Raw genomic sequence first — 23,340 nt, forward strand, 5'->3', positions numbered from 1 at the left:
GTTATAATGGGTCACAACATGGTAAGAACATGCTGATCATTTCCCTGTTGCTTCAAGGTTTGTCCATTCTCAGGCTTCAAAGTAGCCTGATAATCAGACTGAATTCAGTTTTCATTTTGTTTAATTAAATCTGTTTGAATTATTGACCAAATCAGAGACACATAGAACTGATAGTTATCTTCTCATCTCAGTTTTGAGTTGAACTAAAGTGTTTCTGTCACTAGTTAGTTAAACATCGAAGCCAAGAGTAAGAGTCAGAGTAACACCTAGTAAAAAGAATAAATATGTGATACTTTTGGAATTATTTCTTAGTTGTTTCTACTTCAGTATGTCTGTCACTTGTATGCCTACATAAAATCTTTTTCAGCTGCACAACAGTAAAAAGCAGCATCTTGCTGCAGAGTGTAAATCCATCAAATCATTTAGAATGTTAAAATACAGTTCTTTGTAATAGTGGATATTTACAGGAGTCTCTAGAAACCTGGAGAACAACACTCATGTGAACTCTGCAAGGGGGATTGTTGTCTGAGTTTAATTGCAAGCAAACAGCAGGCAGGCAGGAGAAACAGTGGAGGTAATTGGTAGCAGTTCAACATTTGGCAGGGACTATGGGGGTTAGCCCCCTGCTAGAGGCCGATCCCTATCCCACTGAGGAAAATCAGTACAAACAGTTTGAGACCACAAACAAATAAGAATGGATAGAGCTCTGTTGGGTAAAACTATAAAAAAAACCAGCCCACTATAGTGAATGTGGCAGTGCATATCAGGACACATACCATGCTATGCAGTGATCAATAGGGACTCAGAAACGCAGAAGCACAAACTCAGAATCCACAGCTTTATTTATTGAATTATTTTGTTTTTTTTTTAAATACACATTCCATCTTTCAATTGATTAGGGCACACAGAGAGAAACAGAAACAGGCAGCAATACAACTGACAGGCACATGGATTAGGGCCCAACTTTGCAGCAGGATCCAAATGGATTGAATCTGTTTTGATGACGCAGATCCACAAGTGCTGGCTCCTGCCACTCTGACAGGCCTCCCTGCTGCGCTCCAATGCACTCGTTCACTCTGTGGGCTGATCCAGAGATCCATTACCAAAGACATCACACTCATAGCTGTATTGCACAAGAGCATGTAGGCATTTTAAAGGCCAGGAGTTTGGGGCTGTAAAAGAAAACTGGCATGTCAGACCTAAACTTAGACAGGATTTTATAGTTTTCAAATTGCCAGTTATGTTGTTTACACTGGCGGTGATGAAGTAGATCCTGTTACTTCTGTTGGTATCTACTGCTCTCTAGTGGCACATGAATTGCATTTCTTTGGATGTTGAACCTTTGTTCCCTGTCAGGCAGACACTCTTTTCAGATCATGTACCAATCAAACCCTCCTTAATAAGACTTGGATACCTTAACCCTAAAAGTCTTTACTTTCAAGGATTATGTTAGCGAAACTTGCTATGCCAGTCTTGCAGAAAACCTCCAATGTTGAACTCAGGTATGAAAGCCCCAATGTAATTTTCTGTAACTTACCTACACTTAACAGCAGCTCATTGACTTGATCTCCTGACAGGGCTGAGGTCTCTGTGAAGAACAAGCCCCTGTCAGTGGCTAGACTCTGTCCCTCCTGTAGAATAAAAAAAAGAGACTTGAGCCACTGATCAACTGATCAGGACAAACTGTAAGTGTGACACTCTATTTTAAGGAGCAATTGATTAGAACTGATTATTGTTGTTTTTAGGGTCCATACCTTCATTGACACTTGCCGATCCATAGCTAGATCTGCCTTGTTGCCTATCAGCCATATGACAGTAGATCCTGGAATGTACTGTTTCTCAAGCTCTTTGAGCCACACTTGAGCTCTGATAAATGTTTCCTGTAGTGACACAAGCAAAGGACACACAATGGCGTACACTAACCAAGAAGAGTTAAGACAAGTCACTTCCACTACCATGTGCCTATGCCTTTTACCCTTTTGCTGATGTCATAGACCAGCAGTGCAGCGTGGGCTCCTCTGTAGTACAGTGGGGTGATACTGTGGTATTTCTCCTCCCCTGCAGTGTCCCATATTTCAAATCGAAAAGTGATGTTGCTCAGATGCACGACCTGGGTCAGGTAGGCACCTGGAGGATTAAATGCCAGAGAGGATTAATTTTCTCTCCAACAGGTCATAATATAAATAAGCATTCATGACCAGAGTTAGAAGATAAACACTACCCAGACTTAACATTAAGCCCCTGTTGAACCCCATAGTTTCATTATCCAAAATTTAAATATTTAGCTGTTTTTATGATAGTCGAGTCAACATACATGTTGATCAGATGACAAAAATAAAGATAAAAAACCCAGTATGTTTCACTGAATAATGATTGGTATTTATCTCTATGTAACCCCATCTATCCATCCATTTTCTTTACAACACTTAATCCTCATTAGCCCCTCGACACCGATTGTCGCAAATTCGCATCATATCACTTTCGTTCAGACTGCAGCCGAGATAGCATATGCATTTCCCCAATGCCTGTTTGAGCACATGCAATACGTACTCAAGAAGATCCCAGGTGAGGACACAAATAAGGGATCTTCTAGCTACAAGAAGACAGTGCTAGCCACCTTGTCACTGTGCAGCCCTATATGTAACAATGTAATAAATGATTTTTAGGAAAATCGTTTTCGGATCTATTGTTACCTTGCAGCTCATGACATGACTGTGCTCAGAAAATTTAGGAGGCTTAATAAGACACAACTTTAAAACAAATCAGCACAGTACAAACTCAAAGAGGCCATACCACCCAAAATTTGTTTTCCCCATTGTTTTTCATCATAAATACATGTCCCCAGTGTGTGTCTAGACACCAACAAAGCACCATTCCCTTGCTTCCTTTCTTTCTTCATAGATCTGAAAGTCTCTCTCTGGATGAACCACTCAGGATTTCAGTCTGATACCTCTTAAACTGCAGGATGGAGGATGACGGGCATGCCAATGCAGTTCAAATTGTGAATAATCCGGTCATTGACCCAAGCAATATGGAGCAGATCTTAGAGGTTTTGGGGCCCCTGGGCGAATGCCAACTTTGCCTGGTTGGTAATCTGACTTTGGATTCTACTCATGTCTGTGTATTATTTAGGCTAACTACTGTAAAACACAGTTGACCTATTTCAGCACTGGGAATAACAAAGCTAGTAAAACTCTGCTCAGTGGTTGCCTGACTCATTGGAAGTAGACTTCGGATATAAGCTTTCCATTGGATTTTTTTCTCCCCTCTGCTATCTATACTGTTTTTAAAATCATTTTTACCATAAGAAACAAGAATCTCGGGTCAACCTTTAGCCAAAAGTTTGGATTGTGCAGTGAACAAGCCCTGTTAGTTTATTTCAGTTAATTCTCTATTTTAATGGAAGCTGTTCAACCTGTTTCCAGTCTTAATACTAAACTAACCATCTCCTGCCTACAACTTCATATAATACACAGACATTAGAGCTGCATCAATCTTCTCATCTAAGTCTATGCAAAAAAAAAGGCAGAATGTCAAACTATTCCATCATGATAAATCAATTAATGCTATAATAAGTGTCAGTTAATGCTATAATATGATATTTAACCACAGCTGTCCACAGCTCAGAGTGTCGTGAACTCACAGCCCACAGTAGGTGATGTACTTCTGAACTGTCCTTTGCAGAATCTCAAAGCCAGGCTGGACTTTCCCACACCAGAACTTCCCAGAAGTGCCATCTTAACCCTGAGGGTCTGCACTGGTCTCCTAAAAGTGTCATCATTGTGCTGGACTTCTCTTGGCACCCTTAGAAGACTTTCCCCCATTTAAAATTTTATTACCTCCAAAGCCACAGGATAGCGCAGTGAACAAGGCATAAAAAGTCAAGCAAAGTCCTCAGTACTGATCCAGCTCTCTCTTTGCAGAAACTGCCCAGAGGAATTCTATCTGTCTTCGTTTTCTGTGTTTAAGACTCTGTGACTGTGAGAGTTTCCTTTTGAAAAATGAAAATAAATCCAAAGTCCAGTCTCACCTTGTAAAGGCCAGCAACATCATTTTACTTCCTTGTGCACGCCTACTATTGACCTATAAAACCCAGCCAAACAAAAAACAACCATCGCATGCAGTCTCAGTAGTTTGACCTGCATCAGGATGGTCATGTTTCTTGTTAGTGGTGAATTTCTAGCATGTGCAAACAGAAACTGAACAGATTTTGTAAAAACTTTAATCATTTTCCAAATATCACCGGCACTTCTCATTAACTCAGTTATACATACATAAGGAAAAATAATTACGCATTCAAAATTACACACAGAAACACAATGAGGCCTCTGTGTTAATACAGTATATCAGGGTTTCTATGCAGGCTGCAGCTGGTCTGTTTTTTCCTCCTTTTTCCTCCTTGAATGATGCTGTAACAACACAAGAGGGCAGCATTGCATATGTTATAGACTTGGCTGGCATAATAAAGTGTCATCATTCCAGTCTTTGGTTATTTCTGTAGTGAATCCATCCCTCCATCTGTTATCTATCCTCATTAGGGTCGTGAGGGGCTGGAGTCTATCCCAGCTCTCTTAGGGTGAAGATAGGGGACACCCTGGGCAGGTCAACAGTCTATCACAGGACTACATATAGAGACAAACAGTCACACTCACATTCACACCTATGGACAATTTGGAATCACCAATTAACCTTAGCATGTTTCTGAACTGTGGGAGGAAGCTGGAGTGCCCGGAGAAAACCCACATATGCACAGGGAGAACATGCAAACTCCATGCAGAAAGATCCCAGGAAGGCCGGTACGCGAACCGAGGAACTTCTCACTGCAAGGTGAAAGTGCTAACCACCAAACCACTGTGCAGCCCCTGTAGTGAATCTATCCTTTAATATTCTGTTGTAAATGATTGTTCCATTTCATTTAGGCTGTCAAACAGAAAATTTAAGCATAGAGATGTCGACGCAGTGAAAAATATCCTTAAATTTCAGAACATCTGAGTATTTGTTTGTCCTACATTTGCTTTAGAGACAGCAGCACAATCCCCACATGCCAACTTCTTGTCATATCAGAAATGTTTGTCAGTCTTTAATGCCTCTTAAATGTTCAAAGTGGTTGGAATCAGGTGACTGTGGAGGAAAGTCTACGACAGTCAGCCCTCTGTGGTATAACTTTCTCTCCTGTTGCTCTTCTTTCATACATCCTTATGTTACTGTCACTACTGCCTAAAGCTGATTCAGCAGTCAAAAGGAAGATTTTCTCTAATCTACTGTGAAATGCTGGTATGTCTAAGCCTACCCAAAGTTTTGTTTCTCCAGAGAAATGATTTAAAGACTGCTCATCCTCTGAAAAACAACTAGACAGCATTTGTTTCACCATTTGCTTGGGTTCGTTCAGTCCTAGATACAGAGTTGTATTTGAAATAGTTCTTCTTGGTATTTCGTGTCAGAACTTCTCAAGCTCTGAATATGTCCAGGTTTACATGGGAGTATTTTTAAAATATAACATGTGCTCTCTTGTAAGTACCCTATAATTGGAAAATAACTTTTCATCATATCACATCTTATCAAACATGGCATCTCAAGAAGTTAAAGTGAATCAGGTCAAATCATTCTTCAAATTACACCGTAATGAGAGACTTTTCAAAAATAAAAGTTTCTTTGTTTTGTTAAAGTTCCAAAACAAAGAAGTACAACAATAATTGAAGAATAAGTAAAGTGAGTGTGTATGCACCTAAAGCTCATATTCCTCAACATAACAGCATTGATATAGCACTAGAATTATGGGAAGATTAAATAAACAGCACAATAAAGGGTTTCTACATTTTGTAGTTTGCGGTGACACAGTGTGAACAGCTATCCCACACACTATACTGAGTCATTACATCGACATTATGGGATCCAGACTGTTTGCCTGGCAGCACAAAGCCATTCAGACTTGAGGCCATGTCTATCTCTTTAAGAAACACTAGACTGTTTTTAGAGCAGGCTGGTCATCATTAAAAATAGCAGAGGGGTGTGAGAGAGAGAGTGCCAGAGTCCATACAGGAGCTGCTTTCTGCTGAAACTGAGCCCCTGAACATGTATGATGTCCCTGTCCAGAGGTTGAAGTTGCATTCAAGGGCGGCGTGGAAACTCCTCCTGGAATCTGAACCTGTACACCTAAAAAACTCAGTTTAATTTTAATTCAGGAGTTGAGAAAAAAAAAACAGCAATACGTTTTTATTAGTGTCTTAATCTTGTTGCTGGGACAAAGTTACAGGTTCAAAATTTGGCTATTACAGCTTTTAATCTAGAAAAACAAAACAGAAAGAACAAAAAATTCTAGTTAATTCTTTAGAAATATTAGAGATTAACACACAAATGTACTTTACTACCTGAATTGCCAAAAATTGTTGAGAAATATCCCATTGTCTTGCAGCATGTTATTCAATCATAACACCATACAATTGTGCCTGAATGAGCTTTTACTGTTCATGGTTTTAACGACAACATTTTTTTTTTATTTTGCCAGCCTTTATAGGCTAATACTGTTACTGTTTTTTCCACTCAGTAGTGGAATCAAGGGGAGGACCACAGACTAAATTCTGGCCAAACTACAAAAGCAATAGTGAAGTCTGTTAGAGGTCTATGCATGTACTTATAGAACTGAAGTTACATCCGGCAACTGCTGGTTTTCTGGTAGAATATTTTTGTGCAACCATTTTTGTATGACTGCTGGTTCATTGGTGCATTTTAAAACCACGGTCACCCCCATTTACCCACATACAACCAAGCAGTTCTGTCCAACCAAGAAAATATCCATACTGAAATTCAAAGTTTCCAGTTATGTCATTGAAATGTGTTTAGACAGCTAAAAATGTCTCTGTTCCCTATATGTAAATAGAGATTGTGTTAAAGCATGTACGTGTGATTTAGGTTTAGCTGTGGACTTATCTGAAGCTCATGTTCAGACTCTTTGAAACTGCAAGAATAGAATCTATAGTCTGTTTTAAATCACATACTTTTGATTTTTTATTTTGTCCGCATACTACAGCTTCCCTTATTAAGTATGTTTAAAGCAGTATGCATACAACTATAACATTCTACTTGGTTTAAAACTCTGATTATTCTGCTCATATAGCCATCTCAGTCTGCAGTGTCTTCTGTTTATGTGCTCTATGTGTGACATATGCAGAGGACTGGTGGTCAGAACAGCTAGTAAAACAGGTTGCCTTGCATACTGCAAAAATGAGACTTCTGACAGTATGGGTCTTAGAATACACTCCTGCTTTGAACAACTCTGCAAGCAAGTGGTGACACAAGACTGACCTAAAACCTGAAGCCAAAAGAAAGAGGCAAAGATTTGGATGGAGTGTGATGCCAGGGAGGTGGGTGTCTTGAACAGAAACACCTTTGACGTAAGTGTCTTACATGTACTTATCTTAAGCAATTTAGATTGTAATTATCTTATCAACAGCTGAAAAAGTGCAACTTCAGTAACTGTAGCAGGTTTGCCAGTTGAAGGCTCCATACAAAATTACACTTAGATCTATTATACTGTATTTGATCGACAGTAATTTGCTGGAAAAAACAGCAAATAAAATAAAATAAAACAAAACATCCAGGCATCATCTATACACCGCTTAATCCAGGGAGAACATGCAAACTCTACACATAAAGATCGCAGCCCCAGAATGTACGAGCTATGAGGCCACAGTGCTAACCACCAATCCACTGTGCAGCACCTAAAAACACTAAAGAAAACAAAAAATAAACTAAAAAGAAAACGAGCCATGCTGCCACCCCTGTCTAGGTAATGGTCTTATCCTGGTAACTCTTATGAACTGGACCCACCACTTTTTCCATTGTCATTGTGGTTCTTTGCAAATGTGAGTAGCGTTACCACACAAAGGCAAAAAATCCGACAGCCCATGAAGGCAGCTTGATAGAGTTCAGCGTTGGAAGCTGATCAGTGTGACAGGTCTGAGACTCCGACAGGTGGTGGAGGCACACTGCTTGTACATGAACGCTACTCCATCAGAAAGCGTTTTATTCTTAGTTTAGCCACAGGAAGCGGTTATTTTCCCCCCTTTCTTTCAAATTGTTAGTTTTACAGTGGCGGATAGGTGGGGACGCGCATTAACGGGACAGTGAAGTTTCGGTTCTGACTGAATTTTCCAGCAAACCGAGCAGAAGCGCACGTGCTGCAGATGTTGGAAGGCTGAGTGGTTCTCGAGCACAGGAAGAGGAGCACGAACGGATGTCTGACGATGACCCACGCTGTGAGCCACCAGCCACGGCTCGTCTCAGCTCCCCGCCGTGTCTAACTCGACGTTTCAGCCGTGCGTGAGAGCCGTCAGCCCCAGAACCCACTTCGTTTGGATTATTGCTGGACTGCAAGTGTGAATTTATCAGCCGTGAGTGGATGAGCGTCTGAGAGAACATGGGCACTCAGGGAACAGGACGGAAAAGGTCCACCAAGAAGGAGAGGTCGACGGCAGAGGACGATGCCCTGAATCTCATAGCGAGAGAGGTGAGAGGGGGTTTGTCTCACGCCTAGAAGTCCTTATTAGTACTTTACAAGTCAGTAAGAGAACTTTAAAGAACCGCAACTTTTCAAGAGCCGCATCATAGTTGCGCTTCCTTATTGGTATATGACCCCAAACCTACCGACTGACTGTGTCCCTTGAAGTCTGCTTGTTAGAGAGGCTGGTAGCTGCTCATATTCAGTAGCTGTCAAACTCACAATGTATTCAAAAGTTCACAAAAATGCTGCTTCTTCTAACTATAACATACGTTGTAGACCAATCTGTCTATCGTTTTCTCAATCAATCGATTTGTTTTTTTTTTTTTGGTCTACACAGCATCAGAAAATGGTGAAAAATGTGTTTCTCAAAGCCGATGATGACAGATGTCTCGTTTTATCCACAGCCCAAAGATAATCCGTTTACTGTCAGAGAGGATGAAAGAAACCAGGAAACAGTCACAATTCATAAATATAATGTTCTGCCAACCTAACTTCCATCACAGTTTTTAAGTACACATGTATTTGGTTACTTTTAAGACACAAATTGCACTTCCACCTTTTTGATCATTTGACAAACCAGGCCCAAAGCCTTTAGATTGATTTCCTTCTTATGTCAATACATGGGGAAATACAGACATTTCAGAGATGATACACAAGATACACACTTCTTTGGTCTTTTTTACTATATGGCAAAATTATATTTTTGGTCCCTGATAACATACAGTAGTAATAGGCCTACTTACTGATAGTAAAGCGCAGCTGCAACAGTTAATCGATTATTAAATCATGTGGGATAAACAAAACCCAGATGATTTAATAGTTAAATTGTTAATCCTTATTTGTTGGGTAATTTTTAAAGAAAAAATTACCATAACTCCACATTTAATTACCTTTTATTGCAGGTCCTAGTAGCTGCAAAGATTGTTTATCTCCTGGTTGTGATCAGCCAGCTGGACAATATCCAGGGCCAGTGTTGGCTGATACATTTTTAAACTGAACCATGAGTCTGTCACACGACGTTAATGCCATCAAAACAGCCCTTTAATGTAATTATACGTTATAATCTCTGCAGAATAGTTGTCTGTGCTTCAGGCTGCATGAAACTCATTGCAGTGGCAGATCTTGTAAACATGACCCACAGCGGATTAAATTGGTTCAGTCTACTTTGGAAGAAGCCTTTCATGTGAGGACCTGCAGGGATTGTTGTTCTGCCTTCTCAATGTTGTAAGAATGGAGTTGGCAGCAGTGGCACGTAGGTTTTTCTAACAGGTGCTGAAGTCATGTTAGAACAGGTTTAGTCAGTTTCAAAGTGTCTAATCCCTCCTATTATTATGAGTCTAGTGAAGTGTAAATTGATGTTTTATTGTAGGAATAGTGTCTTTGGGATTGCAGTCGCCCCGTTTGAAGTGTGATACACAGCAGTCGTTTTCTGCACTAGTGCCACTGAGGTGTAGAACTACAAAGCTAGATATCAATATTTCCATTAATGTAAAAAAAAAAAAGTACAAAAAAATCTTACTTTTATTGTCATGTGCAGCAGCCTTTGATTGTGTATATTATGAAATACTGAGCATTGAACATTGGGTGTACTACAGTGAGATGGTGAGCATGAAAACCTGAACTCACAGCCATCGCCTGCTTTCTTCAGTTGGGAGGAAGTTGTGTCTGTGCTAACCGAACCCGGATGTTTCAGCAAATTTGCATATCACTTTTAACTGACATACTCACACCCAAGAGTCTTTTTTTATAGCTGTGAAGGGCTGAATTCTGCAGAGGGTTGCCTGTTTAAAGGTTATCTACCACTGCTAGCTAGTTCAACTATTTACACTGGAGTAGGCTGTCTGAGGTTGCACATTCCTGCAGCTAGTAATTGTTTCTTGTTGTAGTTGATTTGCAGTGGCAGGAATGTTGAACCAGCTGAGGTTTGAGGAGATGAGGAGTTTGACAGAGCTTGTGCACAGTAGCCAACCGCAGCAGATACACGCTACCCAAACAGGAGATAGCCCGTGATGACCGACTCCTCATCTGTCTCAAGGGGTAGAGAGGTACAGCTCCAGCAATGAAAACTTAATTGTGGCCAGTTTTCTGTTACCTCTGTGCAGCAAAGAGAAAGTCTGTGCCTTTAAGTAGCAGATGGGTCAAGTCCCTCACTGGCAGTCCTCTGACAGGATGGTATGCCAGCCCTGATGAGTTGGCCCGTTCTGCAAAAGAGTTTTAAAAATAGACGCTCCTGAAAGATCAGCTGTTGCAGCACCCCAGTTTTAGATTGAGTCTGTGGGTGGGGGATGGGTATGGAGGAGGATGGATGTGGCTCACCAACTGGCCAACCCACCAGCATAGAAACAGCAAGTTTCTATTAAGCACTGCTGTAGAATGTAGCCTGTATAGAGCAGTACAGCAGTTTGGAGATGCAGATAGTATAAGTTCCTTCCTTATGTTGGTAAATTTGTGGTCAGTCAGACTAATGTGGCTGCACATTTCTCAACTCTCGTTAGAATTACAAGAGTCTGAGAGTCAGTAATGTAAACCTGACTAATCGTGGAACAAATGGAAGAAGACCACATAGCAGGAAAGAATGTCCACACTGGATACCAGGGCGTTAGTTATTCTGTACTCTAGGGGAGTTGGTTCCTTACGTCTGTCAAACAATCTGAATCCAGCTGTAAACATGAATTTGTGTTGTAGTTCAGGGGTGGCACACTGTAGCTGACCTTTACTGCTCATAACTGAATTTCCTTTCGGGGATGAATAAAGTGATTCTGATAAACGGATATGTGTAAATATGAATCAAGTGTGCAGGGCTGTGTTCATATTCAATGTGTAATTTCATTGCCCAGATTCACTGTGATATAATAATGAATTTGTCTCAGAAGCAATTTACAAATCATTTTGAAAAATAGAGGCAAAGGATTACATTCATCAATTTTGCAAAGAATTATGCATGCTGTAAATATTTAAATATGCTGTAGAACCAAACATCTAGTGCGTTACAGTAATATGACAAACACTGTGGCTCTAAATAGCTTTTAACTGGATGATCGATTTTAGAAACAAATGGCTAATATCAAAAAAGAGTACATGTGAGTGTTAAATTTCCGTGCACATCCTCACAGGTGTTTTCAGTCATTCTGGCTGATAAAACTAAGCTATGAATATGACTTCACCAGACTTCATGAACGAACAGGGTTGATCAGAAGTCATTTTGACATGTCACAGCAGGTAAAACAGCCGTAAATGACAAGATGAATGATTTCCATATCGCTTATTTATTTTCAGGGCCACAATATTTACATGCTTCCTCACTGCCCCCCACACATGCATTTCTGTGACACTTGAATTGAACATTCATGTTGTTAATGTTATTGGGAACACCTGTGTTCTTCGGAGTAGCTTGTGACAAGTCCAGATTTCTGCTATGCGAAAGATTTATTTCTCCTGCCCTGCAGCAAAGCTAATAGAGTCAAGGACAAATCAGTTAAGCACAGTCTGCACGCTCCCACACAGTCATGATAGGAGGTCCAATCAGACAAACTAAAATCCCTTGTCTGGATTCATGGCTGTGCAGGCTCTATCACACGCAGGAACTGTCAACTATCAGCAGTAACACCACCACCACAGTAGCTGCAAATTATGCACAACCACCATTAAAATATTTGTAGATATTTCTAACTCAAAATGAATAGGAAAAACATTGGCGTATCAGCAAAAATCCAACAAAGTGTATCCCTACAGCTAAGTGACATTTATAATCTCTAGCTTTAGACAGCTGGCTTCAGGGATGAAAATTTCTGTGGTGTTGATTCCACAATTTTTGCACTGGCTAGGCAAGTATTGAATGGATTGCCTTTAAATTTACCTATGATAATAACTAGAGGATGAATTCTACTTACTTTTGTGATGTCACAACTTGTAAGCAAATGGGTATAAGCAAAGACCTGTAGTGTTTTTAAACGTGTTCTTACAAGTGAATGTTAAATAGATGCCATTTGGTTCCATATCTATGGTTTTCTGTTTATCACACAGTACAGATAATTTTTAAAGACTGTGCTGAAGGTAGGTTTTGTGCACAAGTGTATATAATAAAAGTAATTAAACTAATTGTTACTGAGGATATTTTTGCAGTTATTCCTGTTATTGATTTAAGATAATACCATCCAAGTTGAATTCTCCAATAATTACAATGAATGAGAAAAAGAAAAGGATATCTGAATGATTCTCTTGGTTATGCTGTGTGAGCGTGCACTGATCAGCAATATTAAAACCACCCACCTAATATGCTCATCTCCATCTTGCTGCCACAATACCTCTGACCAATCAGACAGTGGACATGGGATATTGGCAGTAGAATTTTTGGGTGCCATGGGTTTGGTTATGAAGCCGCTGTGGCTCAAGCTTGATTCATGGATGCTCACTTGGGTTGGTGGGTGTTGGGTTCATGCTTCAGGCTCTTTGTTATGTTACTTGAGCCATCCCTGAGAATTTTTGTGCTGTGGTGGGGCACATTGTCCCACTGGGAGAGGCTGCTTGTGTCGGAAAGTGCTGAATGGGGCGTGTGCTTGGTGTGGAACAATGTTGAGGTGGGTGGTATGGGTCAAAGTGACATTCACATGAATGGCATGGCCCAATATTTCCTTGCAAAACATTGCATTCTAACTAGACAATCAAATGCTATGCAGTTAATCTGTCAGTGGTTTTAATGGAATGACTGATTGGTGTATAGAGTACAATAGTCATGCCCAGAAATGATTGTTTCTAAGGAACAAACTGACATTGACATAAACAGATTGGTTTGTTAGTTAAGTTTCACTCAGCCTTCAAAATATACGATATATAAAAGATGCAAACTTTTTTTTTAAAAACAATTAAATAACATTAAATGCTCTGCCCACCCTAAAATTATCGTTTTTGGTTTTAATCATCAGCAGTTGTAGTTAGATGCTGTTTACCTTGTATCAGTTGTTCCCCTCAGTTTGGTCCTGCATATCGATTGTCACATTAATGGCAGTCTTGGAATTTGGCTGGAGGCAAACGCTGTCTTTCTTCAAAGCTTGTGGTAGAGATTTTGTCTTAGCGTCAATTACACCCCGTCACACCCAACTTTATGTGGCACAGTGCTAATGCAGCTGAAATTTGTTTGTGAGAACTTAGTTGGCCTGTGAATGTTCAGTTTAACTGGACAGCAACTTCAATAATAACATTGACAAGCAGTTTAAGAATTAACCTCTATGTGTTAAATGTCAACCATATGTTGGAGAGTCAAAACAAAGATGCTTCTTGACAATTAGTAGAGTGCGTTAAAGGTTATTTACTTCTCTGACACACTTCTTACAGAATGAAAACTCTCCTTCTTGTGTTGATAATGGAGCAACTTCAAGTTTTGTTGTATTACAAATGCACCTATGAGACTTTGCCCATATTATGTAGGTCATTAAAATTCTTTGTATCATGCACAAGCACCGTTAACATAAATAGTATTATCCACATTATAACTTGACAAAGCCTCGTCCATTTCTGATGCTTTGTTTGCATTAGGTCTGCCCGCTGTCAAAACTGCCCTGTTAAGCATAGTTTAAACAACTGGATGCCTCCTAACAGCCTCGTCATTGGCAAGTTCAATTAAGATCTCATTGTAGGTCAGTGACATTGGGATTAGGATGAGGGCAGTCAAAGATATTAACATTGTAGAATTTAACAACTGATGTAATTTGATGTAGCGATTGAGATGGAAATGTCTGCAAAAGATCAGTATTTCAGCATTGAATTTGTAAACGTATTGGAACGCTGCCGTTAGCATTTAGCTTAAGGGATCATTACGGTAAAATTTTCATGTGCATTTGGTAGTATTTCATCAGAAAGAGTAAATGGAAATGCTGCAATCTAAAAAAACTAACCCCAATTTCGCAAAGTACTTTTTATACTCACTTGACTTGGTCTTTGACTTATTCAGAATAAAGCTAATGTGCAGATTGAACAATGGAGACGCCTAAATACAGCCCCACACAGCCCCACACAGCGGCTGTAGACTGTAAGGCCCAATGCATAGTCCATGCAAGTATGTGAATAGAACTAGGAGTGCTTGGACCCACCAGAGCAAATGCCAACCCCAGATTGTTTCCAAGACCACAGTAGGGAACAGACAGAGTGGCCATGGAGGAATGTGTACTGCTGTACTTATTCCACAGAAGAAATTAAACATTGAAACAAACACTGTTGATGTGGTGTGTTACATTTCAATAAGTCACGTATGACAGATGGAGGAAATCTGGCTGAAGGAGGTGTTGAGCTGCATCAAAGCACTCCAGATCACACCAGCAAGTGAAATCGACTTTGCCGAAGTTACAGGATCTGCAGTTCAGTGCTTACATGGATCATGTTTAGTTCATGTCCAGTTCTAGTCTCACATGTACAGCTGATTGACAAGAGGTGTTTTTATGTTAGCCGAACATCCTAATTCTTGTATAAGTACACACACCTCCACAGGGTGAATGCTCGTCCTGGCATGACATGGAAGAAATCTGAATTGAAATTTTTTGAATTTATTACCACAAAAAAATGGGCTTAAAGTTTTTTTTTTTTAAATGCCAGAATGGTTGAGTATTTGGTTTAAACAATAGTGTTAAGGAAAAAGAATTCTGATAATTGTCCAGCTAAATTTGAGGGTTTCTGTAAGTTTTCCCAGTGGTCAGTACCAGACCTATGATTCTGCATCAGTGGTTCTCACTCAACAGCAGCTTTTCAGATTTCTCTGGATTGTCTGTTTTTTCTGCGTGAATTCAAGAAAACGATCTAAACTGGGGATTAGCTTGCCAGGTTGGTGCTTCATTGCTGGCAGAAACTCAGTGAAGCGTTGAAGAGAATTGAGTATTTAGAGCGCATTAGTCTGAGCCTTGATGGCGAAGAAGAAGAAGGCCACCATGCAAGCTCCTCTTCATTCTGACAGCCATCTGGGGAAAAGGCAGAAAGCCACAGTCCTTCATGCAGTCACAGCTAAGTTAATCTTTAATGCTGAGAGCAAGCAACACACATTTACACAATGACAGCCAGCAGTGAAAATCCACTCTGAATAAACAGTGACCTTTTAGAACTCAGTCCCTGTGTAATACAATTACACTATTTCATTTGAATGCCTTAATTTGTCTTTCCTTTAAAACGAGCATTTTAGAGTTGTCTGTATTTCAGTTTTGATGAATCAAACGGTTGTACCACCCAGAATTTGCCTGGAGCAGATTGCCATTTTCCAGTGAACTCCCATTATGTCACGATGTACTTAAACATTAATGGTCCAAACAGTTACTCGTGTACTTCCTGATGCGTGTCTGTATATATACAGGACTGGCTTTAGTTCAGCTCGGCTTGCCTGACTCATGTCTCCTTAAAAGGAAGTGGAGTCTCTGTGTGTCATTTCCTTGTGATGACATCACCACATGCACAGCCAATGCAGATTGTTATCACAAACTCCTTCCTGTTTATTCAGTACGGCTGAGTTTTTTCCAAAGCTGAGGGAACAGTAGGGGGTAGGGCTCGGCAGGGAATTAAGTACAAATATTACAGTTTAACAAATCAGAGACGCTGACAGTGGCAATTCACTAATAGCACTTGATAACAAAGCAGATTGTCTAAGTAGTGATGATAGCATAAACATTTCAGACACTAAGATCCATGTGGAAGTTAAAAGATTGTTGAGTAGCAATGATACAGTACCAGCAGGCATGCAGTAGCTATTCAAATTAATTTGTCCTCCTTTCCCACATGTTTTAAGAAATTGACTGATTCAAATAGTAATAACATTTGTGCTGATTTAGTTCTCCCAAAATTTGCATCGCAATTAACCTGCAGGTACATGCAACATGAAATATGCTCTGTTTGTCCAGTTAGTGCAGTTCCTTTGTCCCAGCAGAGAAAGCTAAAAATAGAATGGTTTGAAAATATAGTCCCTGTTTGGTTACAAGTTATCTTGATGCTATAAAAGTATGATAGATGTCAATCAATGTCTTTCAAAGCCCAAGATTATGTTCTCAAATGCCTTGTTTTCTCTACAACACCTAGATATTCAGTTAACTGTCATTCAGGAGGAAAGAAAGTAGACAATAGTTAGTTCTCTGCACTTACCAGCATGTGAGTGTGGGATCAGGCTGTCAACAGCATCACCAAGGAACAAGTGGGTGTCATCATAAAACAGTATATGGCCTTGATATGTTTGCATAGCCCACCTCAGGTCCAATAAGAAATTAATACCACTAAAAACTAAAGGTGTGCCTTTGCAAATTAGCAAAATGAATGAAAAGATCTTTCTTTATTACTGGAGTACTGCCGGTAACGAGAAATTCAACTTTATGTGTATAATTGGTATAGTACTTCTTGAATTAACAACCTTGTTGCTGGGCCCTTGTGCAAGCGACGTATCCCTTCCCTCCTTGGGTGTCACTGCCCAGAGGCAAGGAGTCTTTGCTTGAAAGAGCATCATCCCAGAAAAGTGGCCATAGGAAGTAAATCATCTTTTGGAAATAAACATGTCACTGAAATTCCTTTCTGCAACTGTTGTTATTCACAGCACTCGCAGAACTACATTGTGTAACTTCCTGCCAAGCATTGCTAACTCCCATCATGCTTTAGTACCACTGAGACTTGCAACATAGGCTGCTGCCTAAATCGCCCTGTACAGGCACCAAGAAGCTTCCTATTACATCCACAGAGAAAAACAAGGGGGCGCCCACAGTGTATAAGCAATTGGAAACACGAGTAACATACCAAAATATCTTTCATGACAGTCGTACACAATAGATCAAAGCCTGGTTGTAATCAGCAGAAGTCAAGTGTCATGTTTGTTTGGATTGTTGAGGATTTCCTAGTGTCTAATTTAATATCTTGATTGGGAACAAGATTAATTATCTGGGTGTGAATCGTTTTGTTTGTCTTTCCATGTTTGTGTATCAAGAAAATCTTAAAGTATGCGGCTAACGCTTCCTCTGACATTGTAATGTAGCTGTGCAGGTTGCATCGGATGTCTTCGCTGTTCAAACCCAGCTGCCTCCCTTGTTTTATTTTTAGAAATGTCTGAAGCATACTATTTATTTTATTCCTGGCCTGAAGTAGCTTGCACAGTTGCTAACCAGCGTGTTTGCAGTGCTGAGACCTCTACAGCTGTTTCATGTGTTTGTGTTCAGTTGCATGGCTGTGTGAGCACGGGCATGCAGGAATTTTTCCTTTTTTCTGAAATAACCTCTAGTTTAAGGCATTTCATGAACCTGCAGGGTTAGGATGGATCTTTACTGATACCTCATGGATCTGTGTCAGGCTCAAAACACTTTGCTTTCACTTCTCTTTAAGTGCACTTTTGTTACGTACACCTGCACCACAGTACAGCACTATGAAGTTTATAACATTAATTTACTGTTGACATTGTTAAGAATGTGTACATTTAAATATGTGTTAATGACTACAGCATCTGGTGATGTTCCACTGGACTACATGATATTAAGAGGCTTTTCATATTATTTGCCTTTTTAGTTTACATATATGAGTGAGGCTGAATATTATGATGCTGTACATCACAGCCACGACTTATGACCTCATTGTTAAATCATTTAATTAACACCTCAATGACAGTGTCACCAAACAATGACAGACATCATAAAAGTAAACTTTATGACTGAACAGTTCGATGCAATAGATTGTAGAGGTGTCCTGAATAAATCCTTAATACTTAATGAGGAAAGGCAGACAGGTGGCCAAACATTTGACCTCCAACTACTTGATTTGTTTTTTAAACAGGTTGGGCACTGCATCCTAGACAATAGGCAATAAGCCCTCAAATATTGCTGCTGTAAGGTTTGTAGATACAACTTATCAACAAAATACCTGAATCATTATGGCGTAAATGATAATATCGGTGATAATTCAGAAGGTGAAAGGGATACATGCTACTGTAAAAGTTTATCATCTGTTTATTGTACTGCATGATAAGAAATCTATTTGTACTGATGTCGTTCTTTGAATATATTTAGATCTATTGTGTCTACCAAAGAGCATCTTGGTTGACATAAAAGACATACTGTTCAATCAATCAGGTCTTTGCAAGAGAGGAAAAATTATGCACAATATATTTTGATTAATTGAATCGGGCATTGTGCGAGTGCAGTCTATCTGCTAGCCTTATTAGCTGCCATGGGAAAATAAATCAACACAAAAGGCAATTATATTAAATACTTTGAGCCTGGATATTTTATACTGAAATGACGAAATGTATATGACCTGCTGACCCAGAACTTAAACTAATGAGAAATCTAACATTGACAACTTAGAGTACTGTTTTTAGATGATCTGCCATGTTGGTTGTTGAGCTGGTGGCAACTTTTTGATCATCTGTTTAAAAAAAAAATGCAGGCACACTTAGACCTTCTTTTTAGTTTGAAGCCAACTTTGAGTGAATGTTTAGTAAATGTCTAATAAGTCTGACCTGACAGTCTCCATTAGGTTAGACCATAACTTTACTATCCACTAATTGAAGGATCGCCTGTTTAATTTCCTGGCTTCTCCACATGTCATAAGTTGTTCCTGATCGCAACCAACAACCTGTCAAGGCAATTCTGTCACTATTTGTCTGAAAACTGCTATAAAAATTCAGTCCAGTTACCATTTGCTGCTACTAGAACTGGCTTCCAAGTTTGCAGATCCATCCCCAAGACAACTGGGCAAATTAAATCCAATAATAAAGGACACGAAATAGCTGAAAAATGGACTTTGTAATGAGATTGCGTTGTCACCGTATTTCTGAGGTCATGGGCAATCATGAATGCTTTAATTAAGAGATGTTTCTAGTAAAAGTAACTTTAATAAATTATGTTAGATTTTTATTTTCATGAAATACATATTTGTTTTTAGGCTCAAGAATCCACAAGCAGTTTATCTGTGATTTACCAATATTAATCTCAGCTCTTTAAAAAAATATATCGAAATTTTTAAGGCACTACTTTGTTGTAATGCAGCCCAGATTTTCTCAAGATCTAAAAAGAACCACATAAGTTGTATGTTTAATCAGTTTAACTTTAACTTTGTATTGTTGTTTTTCTAGTTTTTTCATGGTGGTATTTTTCTCTGTGTGTAGGTTACATCATTTTTGCAAGAGTTTCACAGTGTCTGGAAACAAGGGTTTGATTTATCCATTTGTGCTCTATGTAAGGAAAAAGACGTCCATTTAGTTGACTCATGTCTGTGGCTATAGAATGAGTGGAGCTTTTTTGCAGCCACTCCCTTTTAGGAAACATCTGGGAGATTTATAAGGTTTTGCAAAGAGGAAACGACGTTTTTTTCCCTACTTAGTCATCATCATCCACAACTGAATAATGCTCAAGCTGTGGGTGTGAATCCACGTAATGGTCCCACCTCATTCTAAGCATGGCAAACCTCTACTTGGTCAGAAATCAAAGTTATTTCTGTATGCGCTCTTTGTGTAGCCTGTCAGCACTTGTGGTCATTAAAATGCCCGTCCATTTTTGTTGCTTAAGACTGGCATTCAGGCCGTGGGAACTGAGCGCACTAGAGACAATCTGACCAGGCTGGTATTTAGTTGTGGTGGCACTTTATGTCTTGGTGCCCTTAGAGATTGTCAGTAAACACAAGGAATCAGGTTGATAGACACCAGGCCTCTACAGGCCCTTCAGTATTAAGAATTACAGTTTAGGGTTGAGAATTGCAATTTCAAGGCCTTATGTGTAAGCTCTTGATGTGAAAAAAGCATTTTTTCAAATAATTTTATTTGATGAAAGACACTACATTTATTATTTTGTAATGGAAAATTGAATACTGCATTCTGACTTTAAAGCTTAATAAAACGAGCAAGCAAGTAAGCCATGACTAGGAGGAAGGAATACATACAGCATGTTACATAATCTTCTTTTCTACAGTATGTCCCAAAATTACCTTCCCTGAACTTTTCTATTTTTCTTTGCATCATTTGTGATATCCCAGTCATAAATCTTGTTGGAGCATCCCATTTTTGCATTGAACTAGCTCATTTTCTCTCAGGAGGGCAGTCGCCCCATTGAAATTGTGCTGAATTAGAACAGTTTTGATAGAACCCGAGTCCATGTAGGTCGGTATAAATAGCTGGAAAGACAGAGAGAGAGAGGTTGTATGTCTTGTTCTGTCTTTTGGCCTAGTTTGGTGTGTTTTTCTGAGTAGAGGCGGCAATCGTCATACGTGCTATCATTTAGTTCGGTCTTGATTCGGTCTTCATTTTTATCCTGATTACACATGGTTTCAGACTAACTTTTCCACTGATGATGCCAACTTTCCTGGCTGGTCACACCAGCAAATGAGTTGATTGCCCAACCCCACCTCTTATTTTGGTTCAGGATTGCCACAGCTACACACGTGGACAAAATTGTTGGTACCCCTCAGTTAAAGAAGGAAAAACCCACAATTCTCACTGAAATCACTTGAAACTCACAAAAGTAACAATAAATAAAAATTTATTGAAAATTAAATGATCAAAATCAGCCATCACTTTTGAATTGTTGATTAACATAATTATTTAAAAAAACAAACTAATGAAATAGGGCTGGACAAAAATGATGGTACCCATAACTTAATATTTTGTTGCACAACCTTTTGAGGCAATCACTGCAATTAAACGATTTCTGTATTTGTCAATGAGCGTTCTGCAGCTGTCAACAGGTATTTTGGCCCACTCCTCATGAGCAAACAGCTCCAGTTGTCTCAGGTTTGATGGGTGTCTTCTCCAAATGGCATGTTTCAGCTCCTTCCACATATGTTCAATGGGATTCAGATCTGGGCTCATAGAAGGCCACTTTAGAATAGTCCAACGCTTTTCTCTCAGCCATTCTTGGGTGTTTTTGGCTGTGTGTTTTGGATCGTTGTCCTGTTGGAAGACCCATGACCTGCGACTGAGATCAAGCTTTCTGACACTAGGCAGCACATTTCTCTCCAGAATGCCTTGATAGTCTTCAGATTTCATCGTACCTTGCACACTTTCAAGACACCCTGTGCCAGATGCAGCAAAGCAGCCCCAAAACATTACTGAGCCTCCTCCATGTTTCACCGTAGGGACAGTGTTCTTTTCTTCGTATGCTTGGTTTTTGAGTCTATGAACATAGAGTTGATGTGCCTTACCAAAAAGCTCCAGTTTGGTCTCATCTGTCCAAAGGACATTCTCCCAGAAGCTTTGTGGCTTGCCAACATGCATTTTTGCAAATTCCAGTCTCGCTTTTTTATGAGTTTTTTTCAGCAGTGGTGTCCTCCTTGGTCGTCTCCCATGAAGTCCACTTTGGCTTAAACAACGACGAATGGTGCGATCTGACACTGATGTACCTTGGCCTTGGAGTTCACCTTTAATTTCTTTGGAGGTTGCTCTGGGCTCTTTGGATACAATTCCAACGATCCGTCTCTTCAATTTGTCATCAATTTTCCTCTTGCGGCCACGTCCAGGGAGGTTGGCTACTGTCCCGTGGGTCTTGAACTTCTGAATAATATGAGCCACTGTTGTCACAGGAACTTCAAGCTGTTTAGAGATGGTCTTATAGCCTTTACCTTTAAGATGTTTGTCTATAATTCTTTTTTCGGATGTCCTGGGACAATTCTCTCCTTCGCTTTCTGTTGTCCATGTTCAGTGTGGTACACACCTTTTCACCAAACAGCAGGGTGACTACTTGTCTCCCTTTAAATAGGCAGACTGACTGATTATGAGTTTGGAAACACCTGTGATGTCAATTAAATGACACACCTGAGTTAATCATGTCACTCTGGTCAAATAGTTTTCAATCTTTTATAGAGGTACCATCATTTTTGTCCAGGCCTGTTTCATTAGTTTGTTTTTTTAAATAATTATGTTAATCAACAATTCAAAAGTAATGGCTGTTTTTGATTATTTAATTTTCAATAAATTTTTATTTATTGTTACTTTTGTGAGTTTCAAGTGATTTCAGTGAGAATTGTGGGTTTTTCCTTCTTTAACTGAGGGGTACCAACAATTTTTTCCACGTGTGTATTAATCCACCATGCATGCTGATGAACAGCTGTTTGTGCAAAACCTAGTTATGTTGCATTGATTTTCAATGATACAAGACTTGATATTTGTGAAATGTTTTAATTTGAAAATCTAGTTATTTTGTCACCAGTTTTCTTCTGATATAAACTGTGCACATGCTGAACGCTTGCTGAACATCTGCTTATCGGTAGATAATACTTTTGACTGAAGTTCCCTAAGTGTTGCACATGCTGGCTATGGTAGACGCTGCCAGGCGGCTGCACTGTAGCAGCTCTTGACAGGTGTACAACAACAATTTGTTGGTCAACAGTGAAAATAGTGTTCTACATAGATTTACCCAATTTGAAAGCAAGATGCACTTTGTCTATTAGCGGAGTTTTCTGTGAGCTGATTTTTCTATGAGTTGATCACATTTTAAATATCAATACCGGTCAGTCGTGTTTATATAGTCAAAACTGTGATTGCTGTTAAAATTTGAGCTGTCATGATTGAATGTAGGGACCACTTTTTCTTCTTAACTAAGTCCATTGAGATTTCTCTGCCTGAACCTGAACACTTTTATCAGTATGTATTTTGGACCTCTTCCTCTCTCCTCACTATGTTTTTAACATAATTGGCTGTATATTGTTTTGTCATTGCATCACGGTACCAGTGAAAGTGGCTGTTTTTACATCAGGCACAGAGAGCCTGAATCAATGAAGAAATAGTACTATTTTCAACCACAGTGACTTGAGCAGTAACTACCTATGCTGACGCAATAGCCACCACTTGATAACACTTGATGTAATCTTATCTAATGAAATGATTAAGAACTAAATGTAGCTGTACTGTACAG

General features: G+C 39.5%; 2 protein-coding genes across 8 annotated transcripts in view; one reads left to right on the forward strand and one right to left on the reverse strand.

Moving 5' to 3' along the window:
• Window positions 1-928: 928 nt before the first annotated feature.
• On the reverse strand, window positions 929-4,050 carry LOC110952764 (ras-related protein Rab-17-like). The gene is made up of 6 exons (XM_022196476.2): window positions 4,031-4,050; window positions 3,644-3,765; window positions 1,976-2,127; window positions 1,755-1,880; window positions 1,538-1,631; window positions 929-1,083 (listed from the first exon to the last, which is right to left on the reverse strand). The coding sequence occupies exons 1-6, from the start codon at window positions 4,048-4,050 to the stop codon at window positions 953-955; spliced, it is 645 nt and encodes a 214-aa protein (XP_022052168.2). The 3' UTR covers window positions 929-952.
• A 3,811-nt stretch (window positions 4,051-7,861) lies between these two features.
• lrrfip1a (leucine rich repeat (in FLII) interacting protein 1a) overlaps window positions 7,862-23,340 on the forward strand; it is a 53,898-nt gene continuing 38,419 nt past the window's right edge. For 2 of the 7 annotated variants that reach the window (XM_051958427.1, XM_051958428.1), the window contains exon 1: window positions 7,862-8,506. In XM_051958427.1, the coding sequence (XP_051814387.1) occupies window positions 8,417-8,506 (90 nt within the window). In that variant the 5' untranslated portion in view covers window positions 7,862-8,416. The remainder of the gene's footprint in view (window positions 8,507-23,340) is intronic. The other 5 variants (XM_051958423.1, XM_051958424.1, XM_051958425.1 and 2 more) reach the window with 4 other exon arrangements.

The sequence above is a fragment of the Acanthochromis polyacanthus genome, chromosome 14 (genome assembly GCF_021347895.1).
Source record: "Acanthochromis polyacanthus isolate Apoly-LR-REF ecotype Palm Island chromosome 14, KAUST_Apoly_ChrSc, whole genome shotgun sequence".
Classification (NCBI taxonomy): Eukaryota; Metazoa; Chordata; class Actinopteri; family Pomacentridae; genus Acanthochromis; species Acanthochromis polyacanthus.

What these genes read in the sequence shown, in the direction of transcription:
- LOC110952764 (XM_022196476.2), bottom strand. Translation starts at nt 4,050, where the DNA reads ATGTTGCTGGCCTTTACAAG. An exon ending in ATGTTGCTGGCCTTTACAAG is followed by an intron (nt 3,766 to 4,030) that starts GTGAGACTGGAC and finishes TGACACTTTTAG; the next exon opens with GAGACCAGTGCAGACCCTCA. An exon ending in TGAGCTGCTGTTAAGTGTAG is followed by an intron (nt 1,084 to 1,537) that starts GTAAGTTACAGA and finishes TCTCTGGATCAG; the next exon opens with CCCACAGAGTGAACGAGTGC.